The sequence below is a fragment of the Oryctolagus cuniculus genome, chromosome 9, assembly GCF_051225735.1.
Source record: "Oryctolagus cuniculus isolate XC-2025 breed Fujian yellow rabbit chromosome 9, ASM5122573v1, whole genome shotgun sequence".
Classification (NCBI taxonomy): Eukaryota; Metazoa; Chordata; class Mammalia; order Lagomorpha; family Leporidae; genus Oryctolagus; species Oryctolagus cuniculus.
The window spans coordinates 111,612,430-111,631,328 of record NC_142875.1 but is presented as its reverse complement, the minus strand read 5'-3'; the positions used below and the strand labels follow the sequence as shown (position 1 = coordinate 111,631,328).

The following is an 18,899-nucleotide window of genomic DNA, read 5'->3' as shown; positions in this document are numbered from 1 at the left end:
CTGAGCATCACTTGGAGGTTTAGTTAGTGAAGCTTTTATAGTTCAGGTGTCATCTTCGAGGAGATGCTTTTGTTTTTGTTTTTGTATTTCAAACAAGTGGTTTCAGTTAAGCTGAGGGACAGTTTAGTGGCATTGAGGCAGTGTGGTAATTTTTCTCTACCATGTGGCCTGGCCATGAACCCAAAGCCTGGGGATGGGTGCCTCTCTGCTAATTAATTCTCTGTGTCGGGCATCTGGAAGCCCGCCTCTTCTGCCTGATCTGAGTTGACTAATTAATTAAGCTGTGTTTGTAAACAGGCCTTTGCTCCCCAGCACTTTTCTTCATCATCTGTTTCCTTAGCCACAAGCTGGTGACCCCATTTAGTAGTATACTACCTGGCCAGTCATTCTGTCCTACAGGCTGTTTCCCTTTGGTTGCCACCCAGCACTGTGCCAGAAGTCCAGGCCTTGGAATGAAACAGATGATTTGAATCCAGTTGAGCCCTTTGTTAATTATGTGACCACTGGCAAATGACCTCGCCTCGCCTCTGCAGTACCTAGCACTCAGCCCAGCATCTGGCACATCTTGGGAACTGGGAGTTCCTTGCTGAATGGCAGAAGTCATACTGCCTTACCTTAGTGCATGAAGTAGATAGTTTCAAGCCACTTCCACAGACATCATCATGCCTCTAGCAAGCCCTTATAGGGGAATTGTGGCCAATAGCGTTGACCTGTTTTACAGAGAGGCAAAGTACTCATGGCTAGTCAGAGAAATGGGTAGGCCAAGTCCTCCTCACTGTGCTAGAGCTCTTGCTTTGAGCCCAGAAATCGTCCTAACGCTCAGCAGGTAATGTTAAACTAAATTATAAAAACCGGGTTGTGGGAGAGTTACATGAGAGACATCCTGAGACCACCTAATCAGATAAGATGATGAGATCCTAGTGATAGTCAAGGTGTTGAGCTGCATATTGGAAATGGTATCTGATACACTGAAACTTGTAGATGGTCTAACTGCTGGATTTCCCATTGGTAATATCTTCTCTCACCATCCCACCAGCTTTAGTTGGCTTATCGGTAAATGGTTAATAATCTTTATGAATCAAAGTTATTAATTTCAGTTATTAATATTACTTTTGGACAGTTGATTGTATATTTGATTCTTCTATCAGCCATGTAGGATTAAAAACAGAATATACACTCATACAAACATACACATGTCCATGTATACACATGTACATATGTATATACATAAAATACATAGTAAGAGATCTTCAAAAGTTCATGGATATACATAGTAGAAAAAGCTATGCCTAGATTTTTAAATTCTTTTGCACCTAAATAAACTTATCTTCTAATTCCATTTTTCCACAAACTTTAAGTGCCTTCCTATATATCTCCATTTTTACTGATTAAAAAACAAAAACCCTCAGATTGCCAAAGGTTCAGTGCTTGTGACATCCACACAGCTTGTTCATGGTAGGGCCCAGCCTGTCCAGGACTTTGAACCCTGTGTTTAGCACTATTTCAACAGTCCTACAATTAGGAAGGACTGACGTCAGCATTGTACTGATTTGTATTAGAGCTCTGAGGAGCTTTGTGCTATTTTGTCTCTTCATTCATATCTGTTTGCTTTTCTTTTTTTTCTTTCTTTCTTTCTTTTTTTTTTTTTTTTTTTTTTTTTTTTTTTTTTTTTTTTGCTTTTCTTCCATATCTTCTTCCTCGCTTTGCCTGAAATACACAGCATTCTCCTAAGGTGGATATTTTAGTTGAATTCTATATAATGACCACTGCAGGGCTCAGTGGTTTGAGACAGCACAATTTTGCTACTTGGCCTTCTTGGAATCAGCAGTTTGAATTGGCATCAGCTGGGTGGTTCTTGGGTTGGTCTACCATGGGGTCACTCACCTGGCTTCAGTCATCTGGTGGCTCAACTGAATCTGGGTGATCAAAACAGTCTCACTCCTGAGTCTTGCTGTTTTTTCTGGATGTGGGCTGGGCCTCATCCTGGATACTTGTTCAACCTCATGGAGGCTGGCCCAGGTTTTTTCAGAGTTGTCAGCAATATTCCAAGAGGCCAGTCCCATCGCACTGTTACTCATTACATCTCTGCATGTATCACATTATTTGATATCCTTTTGGTCAGGGCAGTCAAACCCAGATTCTATAGAGTTTTCACAAGGGCGTAGCTACTAGAACATTTGATCCATTAGCTACCACTAATATAATAATCAACCAGAAGTGTGTATGGAAGTGATGTACAATTTTGGAAATTAACTTTGGCAATGCGTTTGTTTTGCTTACTGTGATCCCTGACATGAAGTAAATTCTTAGTTAATATTAGCTGGTATTACTGGTAGAATTACCATCATTTATCATTAGCTGGCAGGAATAGTGTTGATTTTTGAAACCCTGCTCACTCATTTGTTCAACTAACATTTATTTCATGCCCAGTATGATAATATTCCCTATTCTAGGAATTGGGGGTATTATAGAATAATATCCAGTCATTGCTATAAAATATTTTACTACAGAAAACAAGACACATAAGCAACTGACAATAATTTATTGTGGTAAGTTCAGTGATTGAGATATGCACAAGGTATTTTGGAAGTTCCAAGGAAGGATGCTTGGCTCCTCCACCCAGCCTTGGGGTGTGATGAGGACAAGCATGTTGGTGTAGCTACTACCTGAGCTGAATTGTAAGCATTGAGTGGGCGTCATCAAGAACAATAGTGACTTAAAATAGAGAATTCCTTATGATCATTAAGTAAACTGAAAGTAGATCTTTGTTAAAATTAAGAGTGGGAATGGGAGAGGGAGGAGGAAGAAAGGTTGGAGCATGGATAGGAAGGAATGAAGGGTGGGCAGTATCACTATGTTCCTAAATATGTATATATGAAATATATGAAACTTGTATAACTTAAATACAATTTGTTAAAAAATAGAGAATTCCAGTAAAGATAATCAGGTAAGAAAAAGTATAGTGTGATGTTATCAAATAAAATTCAAAGTCTAGGAATTATCAAGAAATAAGCTACAAAGAAACAGAGAGGCTAGGGAGAGGAATAAGGAGGAGGAGGAGAGGGGAAGGTTGGGATGGCGGGAAGAAGGAAAATGGGAGGGGAAAAAGAAAGGGGAAGTTAAGGAGCAAACATGTGCTTTCACAAGGAAGTTGAGTATTATCCCGTGGGTGAGCGAGGAGGTGCTGAGAGCCTTGGAGAAGGATAAGGTTGGAGTCAGGAGTGCATTTTAGAAAGAACACTCTGGGAGCAGAGTAGAGGAAAGTGGGACTGGAGGTGATGTGGACATCCAGCAAGCAGTAGAGTATCTGAGCATGGAAGACAGGACCAGATTCTTCCTTGTCTTGTCCACCTTCCAAAGCTGGAGGAGGCACTTCAGTGAAAGCTGGGATGACCTTGGACAACCTGGCTTGGACTAAGACAGTGTAGGATATTTGAGGTTTTCTCCATATTTAACCAGTATGCTGGTCCACAACACCAATCTTTACTGGCTGCTGAGGAGTGATAGACTCCAGGCAGGAGTGCCTTTTCTTGTTAAGGATTTGGCTCTGCCTTGCTGGCCTTCCTGAGCTGGGAAGAAAAGGCTCTGTGAATTTGACAAGGTAGCTTACAGCACTGAGTACCTTCTTGAACACCCATCTCTCAAGTTATTCTCATTCTCATTCATTTCTCTCTCTCTTTTTATTTTCATTTAATCATTTTATTGAGATACAGAATACATATCAGAAAGGCACATACATGTACAGGTAAATGAGTTTTTGTCCTCTGAGCACTCTCATAACCAGTACTCAAATTAAGAACAAAAAATTGCTAGTACCCCAAGAGCCTTCACTATCTCCCCACAGTTCTTCTTTTTTTTTCTAATGTGAAGAAAGAAGAGTATATTGTCATTTACATGGTGTGGTTCTGGGAAGCAATGAATCAGCATACAAAAGAGATACCTGCACTCCCATGTTTATAGCAGCCCAACCACAATAGCTAATACAAGGAATCAGCCAAGAACTCTTTTTCTTGTCTCTGTAGTCTAGTCTTTGACACTGAACATGTATTTCTAATACTTTGGTCTGCTCTTATATGACCTCAGTAATTTTTATGAGTCTGTTCAATGTTTACACCTTATTTCTTTTCATATATATTCATAACCTTATGTCTTGAATTTCCTGGATGATCACACTTTGAACTGTGCTATTTCATTGTCCCAGAAAGCACATTCATAATTATCAGTGTTTCCATTCAGATTTGTGATCTGGAAAACATCATCATTATACTGGTGCAATATGTCCCCTCTCCACAATGCTTCCTATTACTTTCTTTCTGACACTTGTGTATGAGCACCCTGCAGTGACAACAGTAGTTCTCCACAGTCTCAGCTGATGAGGTCTGCTCCAGTCCAGCTACTTTCTAGAGCTCTTAAAAATGGGTATGAAGACCTGATTTTGTTGGTTTGATTGGTTTTCTAAACATGCAACAATCTGTATCACTTTTCTTTAGTGTCCTGAGATACGCTTGAGAGAGATGCTAATCCAGTGTGTCTAAGACTGATTACTTGCCTATTTGCAAGTAATCTTTGCCTTAAACATACTGAAAATACTTGAATTTCAGGGAAGAATCATGCAGGATGCTATGATGAGACTGGTCAAGGGCAATGAGGCAGAGGAAGTAAGAGATCAGTTTAGCATTATTTGGAGAGCAGTACAGTCATCTCCAGTGTTCAGGGGTCTTCCATGATAAACTTCTGGATGGTGGCACCATCCCCTTGGTGCTTTCTTCTTCCTGCTCCTCTGGGTCTCTAGAATGAAGAATACTGTAGCAGGTCCCTGGCATAGAGTTGGTAAAGAGAATAGGCTATGTGGGCTATTTGAGGATAGTGACTTCTATTGGGCATTATTACTACATACCTGATGCTGTTTTCTGCATTCTATGTGTTATTATATTTGAGGCAGAATAGAGGAGTTGCAAAAAGTGAAGTCTTTAGTATGAGTCTGAGTTCAAATCGTGCTTCTGCTACTTTCTTGACTTGAGGAGACCTAGGTGGGGTCTTAGAGGATCCTTCTGGTTATGATCCCTTAATCTTGGGAAAGGGTTTAGGGGGAGGGTTGCATGGAGAGTAGCAAGGGAGATGGAAGGCATGCAGAGAACCAGACCTGGCAGTTTGGTATGTGGGCCAGTAGGAGATTCCAGATGACCTACTGAGTGGGATTGGCTGTGACTACAGACAACCTGACTGTGCAAGCAGCCCACACAAGGCCTGGGGGATGGGGAGAGAATGAAGCCAAAAGCCACAAGTCACTATGGAAACAACAAAGATTGCAGCTGGTTGGCCCTGTGTAAAGCCAAGGATTTGAGAGCTTGAGAGGAGACCTCCTGTTCTTCTTACTTTGTTTTTTTTTTTATTATTTTTTAAAGACTTTATTTATTTGAAAGTCAAAGTTACACAGAGAGAGAAGGAGAGGCAGAGAGAGGGAGGGAGGGAGGGAAGGAGGGAGGGAGGTCTTCCATCTGCTGGTTCACTCCCCAGATGGCCACAATGGCGAGAGCTGTGCTGATCTGAAGCCAGGAGCCAGGAGCTTCTTCCATTTCTCCCAGGCCGTAGCAGAGAGCTGGATTGGAAGTGGAGCAGCCGGGTCTCAAACCAGTGCCCATATGGGATGCCGGTGCTTCAGGCCAGGGTGTTAACCTGCTGCACCACAGCACCGGCCCCTCTTCTTTCTTTGATTCCATGTAGGGAGGCCATTACTGAGGATGGCTTTGGAACCTGCCTGTTACTGGTGACCCAATCTACTTCTTCATTCCAGAGATGTTCACACAAAACTAATGGTCATAAATCCCACTACTACCACCACAACTGCTGGCACTTACACAGTGCTCACCTTGTCCCAAACATTTTGCAAAGCACTTCATGTACATTATTTCATTTAATTTTCACCAAAACCCCACAAAGATAGAGTGATTAAAGGCCCTTTATAATGAGATAGACAGTGCATTATGAAGATTTATTTGATTATAAAGAAGAAACACAAGTTGAACTAGCTTAAGTAAAAGACAAAAAGACAAATTTATTATAAAGATACTGGTTGTCTCTACAGAACTCATAATGGAAACATGGTTGAGACTTTAGAATAGCTACAACTCAGGAGTCTCATATTCTCATACATCCTTTAAAGTGTTTAAATCTATTTTATTTGAAAGGCAGAGAGAGAGAGAAGAGAGAGAAAGAGAAATATCTTATCCAAATACCTACAATAGCTAGGACTGGGCCATGCCAAAGCTAGGAGCTGAAAACTCAATCCATGTCTCCCATGTGGCTGGCAGGGGCCCAAGCACTTGAGCTGTCACTGCTGCCTCTGATGATACAGGGTAATAGGAGGCTGAAATCAAGAATGGAGCTAGAGCTCAAACTTAGGCATTCTGATGTAGCTGCCAGCATCCCAGGCAATGTCTTAACTACTGTGGCAAATACCCACCTCTCTGCTATTATGTAGCTTTCTCACTTGTGGTAACTTGTAGTTCCTTCTCTCTTCTTGTATCTTCCTATAGGCCAGTTTCTCCACAGGCTACCAAACATGGCTGCCTAGAGCATCTGGATCTCACTTATTATAGTTCATGTTACTGGAATGACGCTGATTTAGCATTCTTCCTGGTCCTATAGCTAAAACTTTGTCCCAGCCATTCAAGTGCCCCTACGCTTGACCACTGAAGGAGATGTAATAGCGTGGTGGCTTCCATGGGACCATGATGTTGGAGTTGAGTAAGGAGACAAAATATCAGGCATCCACAACATATATTTAAAAGGTTAGGTAGTTTGTCCAGACTCACACACAACTATGGCAAGCAAGCACTCAAGGTAGCTTTTCTGAATTCACAGCATATACTCTTCACTAATGAGACAAATTAGGTAAACAAAGTAACAAATTAGAACAAAGTAAGTGGAATCTGTGAACAACTCTACCCATTACTATCACACATACATATGTGAGAACTGTGACAGCCTTGTCTAGCTAGTGCCTAAACTCAGGTCAGAGTTAGAGTGGTCTGCATTATATACTTTGGCTCTACCCTTACAACTGTCATTTGAGGATCAAGGTAGTGAATACTGACAAGGTAACCTAATGACAAACTGCATCAGTTGCTGAAGACTGTGATAGAGTCTCCAAAAGTAAATTATGACAGCACTCCTAGAGGCCAACCACAATCCATCAGCCAGCCTGCCTGCTGAGCTGTGTGCTCTGGGGCAAGCTCTGGCCTTGGCCATGGAATACATCTGCCCAGAACCAAACGGTGTGGAGGAAGTTGATTCAGAGCATGTGGAACTAGGTTTGGTGCCTTTTTAAATTTGGGAGGGCCCTCCCTGGCTCCTGTGTATCCCAGCAGATGGTAGGGACTCCATTTCGGTGTTCCAGAAGTGGGACCTTCTTTGAAAGAAGCCACACATAAGAGGAGAAGGCAGTAATTGAGCTCCCGGGGTGGGAGGTTAGCCTAGCAGTTAAGACACCTATGTCCTCCCTCAGAGTGCATGGTGTTGTTTTGGTGAAGATTTTCAGTTAAGGTAGATAGATTTATTTATTCATTTATTTATCTGTAAGGAAAATTGACAGAGAGAGATCATCTATTCGCTGATTTTCTCTCCCCAGATGGCTGCAAAAGCCAGGGCTGGGCCAGGATGAAGCTAGGAGTCAGGGACTCCATCTAGACTTCCTATGTGAGTGGCAGGGACCCAAGTACTTGGGCCATCACTTGCTATTTTCCCAGGTACATTAGCAGGGAGCTGAATTGGAAGCAGAGCAGCTGGGACTTGAACTGGAGCTCTGATAAGGGACTCCAGCATCACAAGTGGGGTCCTAACCCACTATGGCACAATGCCAGCCCCTGAGTGCCTGGGTTTGATATCTGCCTCTGGCTCCTGATGCTAGACCATGGAAGGCAGTCATGCTTATTCAAAACAGTGGGTTTCTGCTACTCATGTGGGAGACCTGGATTGAGATCCTGGTTCTGAGTCAGCCATAGCCCAGCCCCAGCTGGCATGAGGAATGAATCTGCAAATGGCAGTTTTCATTCATTCATTCGTTCATTCATTCTCCCTCTCTCTCTCTATCTCAAGTAAATAGATAAGTAATATAATTTAAATTGAGCTTTTGAACCCCAAAATGGACTTGGAGGATTGGCCTTTCAAAACTGGGGCTTGGATGTTTTGGAGCCCCCAGGGCCACACAGGCATCCAAATACTTCAGGAAGGTAGTTGTATCTCTCAGACTCTGTGAGCCTGTCTGGCAAACCTGTTGCATCTGCTCTGACTTAAAGGGAATCCATGCCCTTTGTAAAACAGCTGTCTTGTCCCAAAGTGAGGTTCTTAGAGCAGAGCACCTAGCTCAGATGAACTCTTTGGATGCAAAGCCTTCGGTAAATCCAAATGGGTAGCAGCATCTTCATCCTGTGACTCCAGTTTCATTTACTTGATCAAATCAACAGAAGTGAAAGAAGCCCAAAAATTTTCATGGCCTTTACCCTGATTTTGAAACAAATGAGATAAAATTTGGGAAATCAGAGTTTATTCTTGGTTTTCTCTCTTGCCACTTGCAAGCTACTTGCAAAATAAGCATTGTGCTAAGCACATGAAGGTGTTGGAACATTGTTTGTAATAAGTAGTAGCAGTAATAACAATAAAGAGAAGGACATTGAAAAGAAAAATAACTAATACAGACTGACTTAAAAGTAATATGAACAAGATACAGAGAGGTTAAATAATTCACCAAACACCCCACAGCTCATCAGAACCTGCCTCCTGCTGCCACTTGCTACTATTCTGCCTGCCTGGCTCCACCATGGAACTTCAGTTGCCGCTTGCCATGGATCCTTTAGACACAGTCATCAGGGTTTCTGGGAAGTTGAGTGGAGGGCAAGAGGCTATGGTCCTGAAGCAGACACTTCCACTCTATCAGGTACCAGTAAGTTTGTGAGGAATAAAGAGGGTGGGAACATGGCAACATGTTATCTTGGCAACATGGCGAAGTGATAGAAATAGGGGCTTTAGGAGTCAAACAGAACAGCAATAAAATCCTGATCCCTCAGTGAGTCTTGGGTTTTTAGTGTGATATTGTGGGTAGCTAACACTGTCTTTTGGGTATTGGTAGCAATGAAATGATAGAACTTTAGGAGAACTGCCTGGCACACCGGGCCTGTCCCATAGTAGCTACAGTTACTCTAATGTTGTCTTCTCTCTGTTCATTTTAACTGAAATGCTCATAATGACTTTCTGGTGCCAAGAGAATCAGCAACTTCCTTTCCTAACACCTGATTCTATCCACCTCCCCGACTTCCCCATGCTTCTCTCTTCAGAGCAGGAGATGTGAAGGGAGGGTCAGCAGGGGATAAAGCAACAGTGGGTACTCACAGCTCCCCAGGAGCCCTAGGCTCCTGGGAGAGGTGGTGTTCAGCTAGGGATAGAATCTGAGGCCTGTAAGGCCACAGATGTCACAGTGTCACCAAGAGAGGTGCACTGTGTGAAGCAAGAATAGCCCATTGGGTCTTCTCTCATTGTGTGGTCAGAACCGCCAGCCCCCAGCTTAGTAAGTGATGAAGCAGTAATAGGCTAAAGGCAATCATGTATTAAATTTAAATACTAAAATTCTTTCCAGATACATTTTTCAAACCCTAGACTTCTGAACCTAGATGTCACCAAATATGCAAATGAGGAGGAGCATCAAGCTGTGCTAGTGCCCTTCTTAGATCCTTACTGCGACAAATTGTGTCTTGCTTACAGTAACTCACATGGAGCTGAATCTGTCTGGGGCAACCTTAAAATCAGGAAAGCTGAGAACAGAGTGAGGCGATGTGTGTGGGATAGACTTTGCCTCCTGCAGAACCTGAGAGCTAGATCTAGAGGAGGTGATACCAGTCAATCATTTATGGAGAACATACCTGTGCAGGCTATCACAAGGGACAAAAAGAGGTGCAATACTATAATCCCTGCCCTCAAAGTACTTAAAGACCCATTCAGAGACATGAATTTGCCAATGGAAATATAGTTAACATTTTACTATGAGAGCTAAAGAGAGTGATTGACCCACAAAATACTACAGAAGATCAAATAACAGCTTTTTCCTCAGGACTAGGGTGATCAGGGACAAGATCATGGCAGTGGTGAGGCTTGGCAAGGATTCAGAGTCCTCCAGGTGGGGAAGGGGCTCAGCAGAGGGAGGATTGAGTACAATAAGAAGAAAAACTGCATCTCTGTAACAGGCAGTATATAAAAAGCTACCTGCAAATGTATACTAGAAAGACCAAAGAACACTTTGAAGAATGGGGTAGATTTCTTCAAGTTTTTTTTTTCTTTAAGATATGTTGTACAATGTGATAATTGTTGCTAATCAATGAGTCTTGCACATTTCAATATTGCTAAAATAGGAAATTCCAAGTGTTTTCATCACACACACAGAAAAATATGAAATCCTCCATTTAAAAAGACATTGTGCTCCGATAGAAAAAAAAGTGCAATATTGTGCATAGAAAAATGATCCAAAACAGAAGGCAAATCTCATAGTGGAAACAATATTTCCTATGTATCAGACAGATAAAGGGTTACTGTCTACTATACCAGGAGCTCTTCACTGCAAACAGATAAGAAAGACAAATAACTCAATAGACAATGGGTAAGGGATGTCACCAGAGGGTGAAGGAGGAGAATCTAAATGGCTAACAGATGTAGAGAGGTGCTCCAATGCTCATTGGGAGTCTAAGAGATGGAAATTAGAGCCAGAAGATAGCACTTTTCATTCCTGAGATTGAGGAACATTTAATAGAGTTAAAAACCTCATGCTGGCCAGAGTATGAGCAAGGAACACTTCATACTTTGTGGCTAGGAATTGCAGTTGTTGCAGACTTGAATTCTGCAACATCAGGAGCATTTAAAAACACACATACTGTCTTATTTTGCTTTATTACTGGGAATTGATGCTTTAGAAATACCCTTATGTGCATTATATATTTTGGTGTATTTTTTGTGAAATAGCCACAAATATGGATCCAAAGACATATGATAGAATAAATTAAGGCATGATCATCATTATGGGCTAATATGCAGCTATTAAAAGTGGTTAGATGGACTGAGTGTTGAGTTGAAAGAAAACTATAATGAAGTAGGAAAAGCAGGTGATGGAGAGATGTGTGTATTATGATCAGACTGGAACACACACACACACACACACACACACAATCCCTTCTTTGTCTGAATGTCTATTTTCGTGATACAGAGAATGGATGATCATACACCCCAGTGTTCACTTGCTCACAAGGAATGGGGAGAGAGATGGATATAGGAAAGCCAAGATTGAGCAAAATGGCATTCTATCATACACTCAAACATTTAAAACCCCTGGAGTTTAGATGTGTCACTCTAGGGGTGGAGAAATGGGAGTCTCCTCCTGTCCTCACATTTCTGCTCTGTTAGGAGTCTCAGGCCTGCCCTAGGCAGCACCTATAGTGGACTGTGGAGAATCCCCGGAGTTGACCCTAATTTGGAATGAAACAGGATGCAGAATTCATAAAGAGCCTGACCATTCCTTCAGTTTGCTTGAGGAGGCAACACGTAGCTTTGATTTTTCTCATTTTAAAAGTCAGATGTAGGCTTAAAATAAGCAGCAAGTGTTTCTTGTTAGATCCAGATGTCATCTCAAGCAAGAAACAAAAATGCTTTGATTTTTGAAAAATAACCTTTGACATCTAAAGAGGCTCTAATAAGTGCTTTTGTTCCGGGATCTTAAAAAAATGACTTTCTGTCCAGATGAGAGAGGCAGCCCGGGGAGACTGATGTCCTTTGCTTATCAGTGCAAGGACTGCAGCAGCATGAATGCCCTGCCAGGTCCCCTCTCCCTGCTCCATGACGACATGTTCACCCTGGCACACACGTCCACTGTTTGCAGTGAAGGGACAAACTTGGGTTTTCAGAGAGGAACATAGTCCCTGTGGTCTTTTTTTTCTGCATGGCCCTGTTAAGATGCTGATCAGTGCCAATTTCACTGGTATTAATGGAGGAAAACTGTTAGCAGGAGGAAGGTTTTACAGTGTAAAATCAATCATCAGACTAGTTCCCTAGAATGCTTGTAAGGGAAGCCTTCTGGACCAGGTCCACTCTTACCAGGCCATAGGCTTGTGGGCTAACTTCCTTCCAAGGAGAAATTCCCAGCTATGCAGATGCTCAGCTTGAACCAAGACTGGAAACCCTGAAAAAGGACTCCATGTTTATCTAAGAAAAGCTAACCAAAGATTTTTACCTTCCATTTTGAGAAAGATGATTTCAGTCCTCAAGAGGCCCTTTTAAATGTTAGGATGGCAGGTAACTGAATTTTTTATAGACCGATGTGTTGGTTAAATGTGCTCGTGGTAATGATGTTTGTTTAGTGTTTGTCTCAAAGGACTTCTGAATGTTCTGCAGACATTGTCTTCATTACCTGTTGTGGGTATTTTTTTCTGATCATATTTTAATCTTGACTGTATATTCTTCATTTTTCTCCAAAAAAATCTCCTGTTAACCTCATTTCCTACTGCTCTCTGCATTTCCAGGATTATAGACTTGAGCCTTTGCAGCCTTCCTATGCCAGCATTTAGGTGGATGTCTCTCAGTGCCTTCAGCTTCTTTTTCTCTCTGTGTAATTCTTTATTCCTCTCTCAAAGTTTTCCATTTTTTAATATTCCCACCATACAAAGGCATTTCAAAAAATGGGAAAATGGAATTTAAAGATAAGTTTATTTTGGTGCAAAAAGTGTTGAAATCCATGCATAGATTTTTTTGATAATACATGTTTTCCATGACCTTTATAAAGGTTCTTCATATACATGAATTTCAAAAAAAATTTATAGCAAAAATTTATCTTTAAATTACATTTTTACAGACTTTTAAAAATGCTGTCTCTGCTTTATGAAAAGAGCTGATTGAAATGTATCTTGTTAGGCTACATAGATATATACTTTTTTAAATTTAGTTTTGGTTGTTTAGTCTTTTATGAACTGCCTTGCTCCATTGAGGATTTGAATTAAGTATCTAAACATGTTCTTTTACATGAATCTTAACTCGTGGCATTGTGAATCTGGTATACGTAGTAGATGCTTTTTTCATAACAGTTTCTCCTTTCAGTCATTGTTAACTTTTTTTCCTCATTGTAATCATCCTTGAAGAAACGAGGGAAAAAAAGAAAAAATGATGACTTTAAGACAACCTGATCTTTTGTATAAATAAATCAAGTAGCTATCAGCCTTCCGTAAATAGCCACTAAAAACACCCCTTTCACTGTGCTGGGCTCTGTAGGAAGTATGATGGAGAGCCCCTGTCTGGAAGAGATCACAAGGCCTTGAAATTATGTAAAAGGCACCATCTAAATCCACTCTGCTGCTTTTACAGATGTGGAAACTGATGCTCAGAGAGTCATAGAAACAGGTCTATGGTCAGAAATACTTAGAAACAATGTTTAGAATTTCATTTGGAAGATGTTACCTGCAATGTTTTAAAAAAGCATCAAAGAAGGTAGTAAATTGTATGAAACAATGAATGATTTAGTTACTCTGGGCAGTGGTGAGCTGATAAATGTTTTTTTTTTTTTTTTTTTTTTTTTTTTTTTTTTTTGACAGGCAGAGTGGACAGTGAGAGAGAGAGACAGAGAGAAAGGTCTTCCTTTGCCGTTGGTTCACCCTCCAATGGCCGCCGCGGCCGGCGCACCGCACTGATCCGATGGCAGGAGCCAGGAGCCAGGTGCTTTTCCTGGTCTCCCATGGGGTGCAGGGCCCAAGCACCTGGGCCATCCTCCACTGCACTCCCTGGCCACAGCAGAGGGCTGGCCTGGAAGAGGGGCAACCGGGACAGAATCCGGCGCCCCGACCGGGACTAGAACCCTGTGTGCCGGCGCCGCTAGGCGGAGGATTAGCCTAGTGAGCCGCGGCGCCAGCTGAGCTGATAAATGTTTAACAACTGGGGGCAGTGGTGGGCAGAGGAAGCTTTTATTTGTTGTGTGTGTCAATGTTATGGTGCCCACAACACAACACTTCCAGTCTACCAACATGATACTGTCAAACAAGGCACTGGGGAGAGGTGAGCATAACCCAGTAGGCTCTTGAGAATGAGAAGCTGAGATTTTCTGGCTGGAGTGAGCAGGTGTTTTTAGGAGGAAGAGAACTGAATAAACGGTTTCTGCCCACACATGTTACCTTGCAGCTGTGAAGGACCATCGATGGTCTTTCCATGGAGCCCTTTGCTCTTGCTACTGGCTCGGTGACTACAGAGCTCTTCCTCTTCCATTTCAAGGCCCAGCTGAAATGGGAGGATTTCTGTGAGGCTTTTCCTCGACTCTTTCAGAAATAATCCATTCTGCTTTAAGGGAATACCTTTTATTAGGGTAATTACCCACACCTAATTCTACATTGTTGTCAGTAGATATTATAGCATCTTTTTTCTTTAGACCGTAGACAGGAACCAGGTCTTTCCCCTTCCATTGTCAGAGTAGTGTAGTGGTATGAGGAGTTTGGGCTCAAGCTTTAGAGTCAGACTGCTCGGCTTCAAATTCTAACTCTGTAGTCCCTTATCCCGAGCTCTTGGGCAAGTCAACAAACCCTTCTCTAGTCATCTGTGAGCTGAGGCATTGAATGTGCGTTGCTGGGTCACAGCCTGGCTATGATAACTAATGAGTTTACTGAACATGCTTAGTGCCTAGCCCATCTAGGTCCTCAGTAAATGTTACCTGGTATTGTTATCTCTAGCACATAGCCCAAGGCCTGTACAAAATGGGTACGCAGTTGTTGTTGGTTGAATTGAATTGACATGAAACAACAATAGCTTGGTAGGAAGATGGGAAATGTTGTGCTGTAGGGGACTTGCATGAGCAAATTACTTTGGGGAAATGAGAGTGGTATATTTATTTAATAAGAAGCAGTAGATCATAGAATTATAGGATCAGAGTCTAGTTTTCCAGCTGTGGTATGGTGAACACAGAGCAGAGTGGGATCATCCGCGTCCTCCATTCACCCCATGTGCTAGACACTGCAAGTCTATAAATACTCCATTTGTTATTGCAGTCGCTCTTATAGACTGCTGTTGATTGAAATATTTCCTTTTCAATACTGTGCAGTTGCTTTTAAAAAAATCTAGATGCTAGACTTTAAGTATAAATACTGTTAAATTTAATTCCATTAGGGTCAGTCCATCATTCCAATTAATTCACATCTCTTCCAAACTTGTCTCTGCAGTGCAGTATGTCATCTGTCCTGTCTAGCTTTGTGTTATCTGCAATTTTGTAATCATGCCTTCTATTTTGTTTTCTAAAACGCTATTCAGGCCACTTCGAAGAACATTCCCCTCACCTATCACTGGAAACCTCCTTTCATGTTGACATTGATTCATTAAACATTCTTTTTTTCCTGTTGGGATACAAATTTTTAACTCCTTTCAAATCTAGCAAAGCATGCAATAATCCATATTTTCTCTTGTTCATAAGAGTGTCATGAGAAATGTTGCCAAAATGTTAAGTCTGCAGCATTTTCTCCTTGGGATATGGTGAATCTATTAGAAAAGAAAATGCAATTGGTTTGTTGCAATCTGTTCTTTGTTAACCTATGTCAGTTCCTAATACCAACAATGTCCTTTTTCTGTGTTGAACAAAGAGTTCATAATTCAAAGTAATGAAGTCTAATGTATCAAAGTAGGCCAAATTCAAAGTACAGAGCTTTGCCTTCTAGGTGAGAAGTTTGGGCACAATCCTGATGGCAGTGAAGCATTGTTGAAATTTCTGACTAGGGTTGGTATGGTGAAAGTGAGTTTTAAGAAAGTCATTTGGCTGCAGTGCCTACAGTAAACTCCAGAGAAATCTTATCTGAAGTTTGAAGTTTGCTGCAATAATCGTCCCAGAACAGGCTGCTGGACTACACTGGGTTAGGCCACTAGCAATGAAGACAGAGATAATGAATATGTTTTAACAGAATAAAAAAATCAAAAGGAAGTATTGAGAGAAGATGATATGAGTCAAAAATAAATAAATAAATAAAAACAGATACTTTAGGGCTTCCCAAACTTTTCACATTATTTTTTTTTAACTTTTATTTAATGAATATAAATTTCCAAAGTACAGCTTATGGATTACAATGGCTTCCCCCCCCATAACATCCCTCCCACCCGCAACCCTCCCCTCTCCCACTCCCTCTCCCCTTCCATTCACATCAAGATTCATTTTTGATTCTCTTTATCTACAACATATAGAAACATATATCTACAACATATAGAAAATAATATCAGCTTGACCACTGAAGTAAATATGATTACTTTGAGATGGAGATGACCCAATGTCATGAGCACCCAAGGCTCATTCAGTTCTCCCCCAACTACCACCTGTCCCCAATCACTGGCATAGCACATATTAATAGCTGGAAAATCATTTGGGAATTTCTACTTGAGAAGTTAATCATCTTAGCTCTATGAGCAAAAACAGACTTCCAATGAAATAGAAGCAACAGTACCAGGAAGACTATAAAGAGAGTCCTTGACAGTTCTCTCTTGTGGTTCTGGGAAGTGGGAAGAACCATAGCTATCAGCAGCTCAGGGAAAGTGGATGCCACTGAGACTCTATAGTATGCTGTGTTGCTATGATGATCAGCAGGCTAGGTAAAGCAAATGCACTTTCAACTTACTGTGCTTTCAATGTATGATGGGTTTATGGGATGTAACCCCAGATGTTAAGGAGCATCTGAACACATTTTAAAAAAGCAAGTATTTGTTTCAGTGCACAATATGAGACATAGAATCAAATTATCATTTACATACTTAGAAAAAGGTGCACCAGCATCAAGGTTAATGCTAAGGAAAGACTACATGAGTGCCAAGCAAGATAGCCTAGTACACCAAACCACTGCCCACATTAAAATGATGCAATAAAACAAGGGCAGTGACTGTGGGGGCTTAATTTATGCATGAAAGCAGTCAGCACCACAGGGCTAGCTGGAGGGAAGAAGTTGGTAGGAACCTAAAAGGAGACAAAAGCAAAACAATGAGCAGAGGGATTTGGGATTTTATATGAATATGGAAATCCAAGCCTATTTGCTTCAAAATTTAAGAAGTACTGCCAACTTGTTGCTTCTTAGTGATTTCTGTATTTAATAAATTAAGTAGTTTTGTAGTTCTGTACCTCACCTGTTCTATTAATTTTCATTGTAGCAGGGAAGAGTTAATAGGTTGCAAAAATGTAGAAGCTTGCAATCCATTATTACTGTTGATAATTAAAGATACTCAGTTGCAGAAATTTTTTAAAATGTTTTCCCATGATTTGTTTAACTCAATGGCAGAGTGGGAACAAACAAACCAGTAAAATGGTGTAGATTACATTATAAAAATAGGAATGAACAGCTCTTCTAAAAGCTAATGGAGTCCACACATTTCTCCTGATGATTGGCAGCAGGCTACCATGTGTATGATTCAGGAGGCACCCTTCTTGCATGTTGGAGTCCCTGCGAGTGGTGTTTTCTGGTGTTGGGGCACATGCTTGTGTGGCTGTAGGTGGCAGCTCCCAGAGAGATCTAGCTGACTAATGCATCCCAGGGCTTCTACCCAGCAGAGCAGGTGCATATCTGCATTGACCCGTGCATTCATCACCAGCCTAACCATGCTCCCTTCCCCAGACAAGCTGCGTCAGTATTCTCTCATCCCTACTTACCATTTTATTCCAATTTGGATCCAACTAGTTCTCACAGTTCCCCACGGGACTTCTCCACAAGCCAAAACACATCCTCCTGGCTCATTTGCTCCCGTCATTCTGTTGACCTTTCCACAGCTGTTTGCTGCTCTCACTATCATGCTCCTTGTTACAGCTAAGTAGAAAAAAACAGAAGCCACAATGGAACTCTGGCATCCTCACAGCCCTGGGTACAGGCTTTGGTTTTAGCACTTGCCACACAGGGCTGTAAATGTTTACATTTCTGATCCCCCCCTTTTTTTTGACAGGCAGAGTGGACAGTGAGAGAGACAGAAAGAAAGGTCTTCCTTTGCCATTGGTTCACCCTCCAATGGCCGCCGCGGCCAGCGCGCTATGGCCGGCACACTGTGTTGATCCAAAGGCAGGAGCCAGGTGCTTCTGGTCTCCCATTGTGGGGAGCAACTCAGACTAGACTAAGTTACTGGAATTAAGACTTATTCTATGCATCTGCTCTCCCACAATATGGCGCTGGGAGAGGAGTAAACAGCTTCTATGCAGCTGCCTCCAGTTTAACCAATAAACAGCAGGACCTGCTCCTGATTGCAGGAGAGCAGCATACTCGGCGTGTGGGTAGCAGAGTTGGGATTGGTGGAAGAGGACTATAAAGGAGGAGAGAGACAACATGCACCAGGAACATCTATCTGAAGGAACACCTGTGCAGCCCCCGAGAGAGCCGGCCGGCGGTGTGCCGCTCCCCCGCGGAAGTGGGGAAAGTGGCAGGGGGAACCGCCCCTCCATGGAGGTGGAAGGACGGCAGCCAACCCGGGAAGAACCAGCAGCAAACCCGGGGAGGGCCGAGCAGACAAAAGAACAGCGCAGGGTCCTGTGTCGTTCCTCCACGAAGAGGGGGAGCAACATCCCATGGGGTGCAGGGCCCAAGCACTTGGGCCATCCTCCACTGCACTCCCAGGCTACTGCAGAGAGCTGGCCTGGAAGAGGAGCAACCGGGACAGAATCCAGCGCCCTGACCAGGACTAGAACCCAGTGTGCCAGCGCCGCAGGTGGAGGATTAGCCTAGTGAGCCGTGGCACTGGCCTCTGATCCCCTTTTTCATGAAGGGCAGATGGATGCATCTTTGAGACTTGGGGCTTAGCAGGGAGCCTAGCACGTAGTGTGTCTTCACTTACTGCTTGGAAAATGAGTGAGTGAATGAACATCACCGTGTTTTTTAAGATTTATTTAC

At 42.2% G+C, this 18,899-nt stretch overlaps 1 protein-coding gene across 12 annotated transcripts in view; it reads left to right on the top strand.

Annotated features, from left to right (window-relative positions):
- GRIN2B (glutamate ionotropic receptor NMDA type subunit 2B) overlaps positions 1-18,899 on the top strand; it is a 755,912-nt gene that overhangs the window by 669,909 nt on the left and 67,104 nt on the right. The window contains exon 1 of one of the 12 annotated variants that reach the window (XM_089303874.1): positions 18,250-18,536. The exons of the other annotated variants lie outside the window; for them this stretch is intronic. Coding sequence (XP_089160000.1) covers positions 18,339-18,536 — 198 coding nt within the window. The 5' untranslated portion in view covers positions 18,250-18,338. Of the gene's footprint in view, positions 1-18,249; positions 18,537-18,899 lie in introns of those variants that run through there. 12 annotated transcript variants of the gene reach the window in all.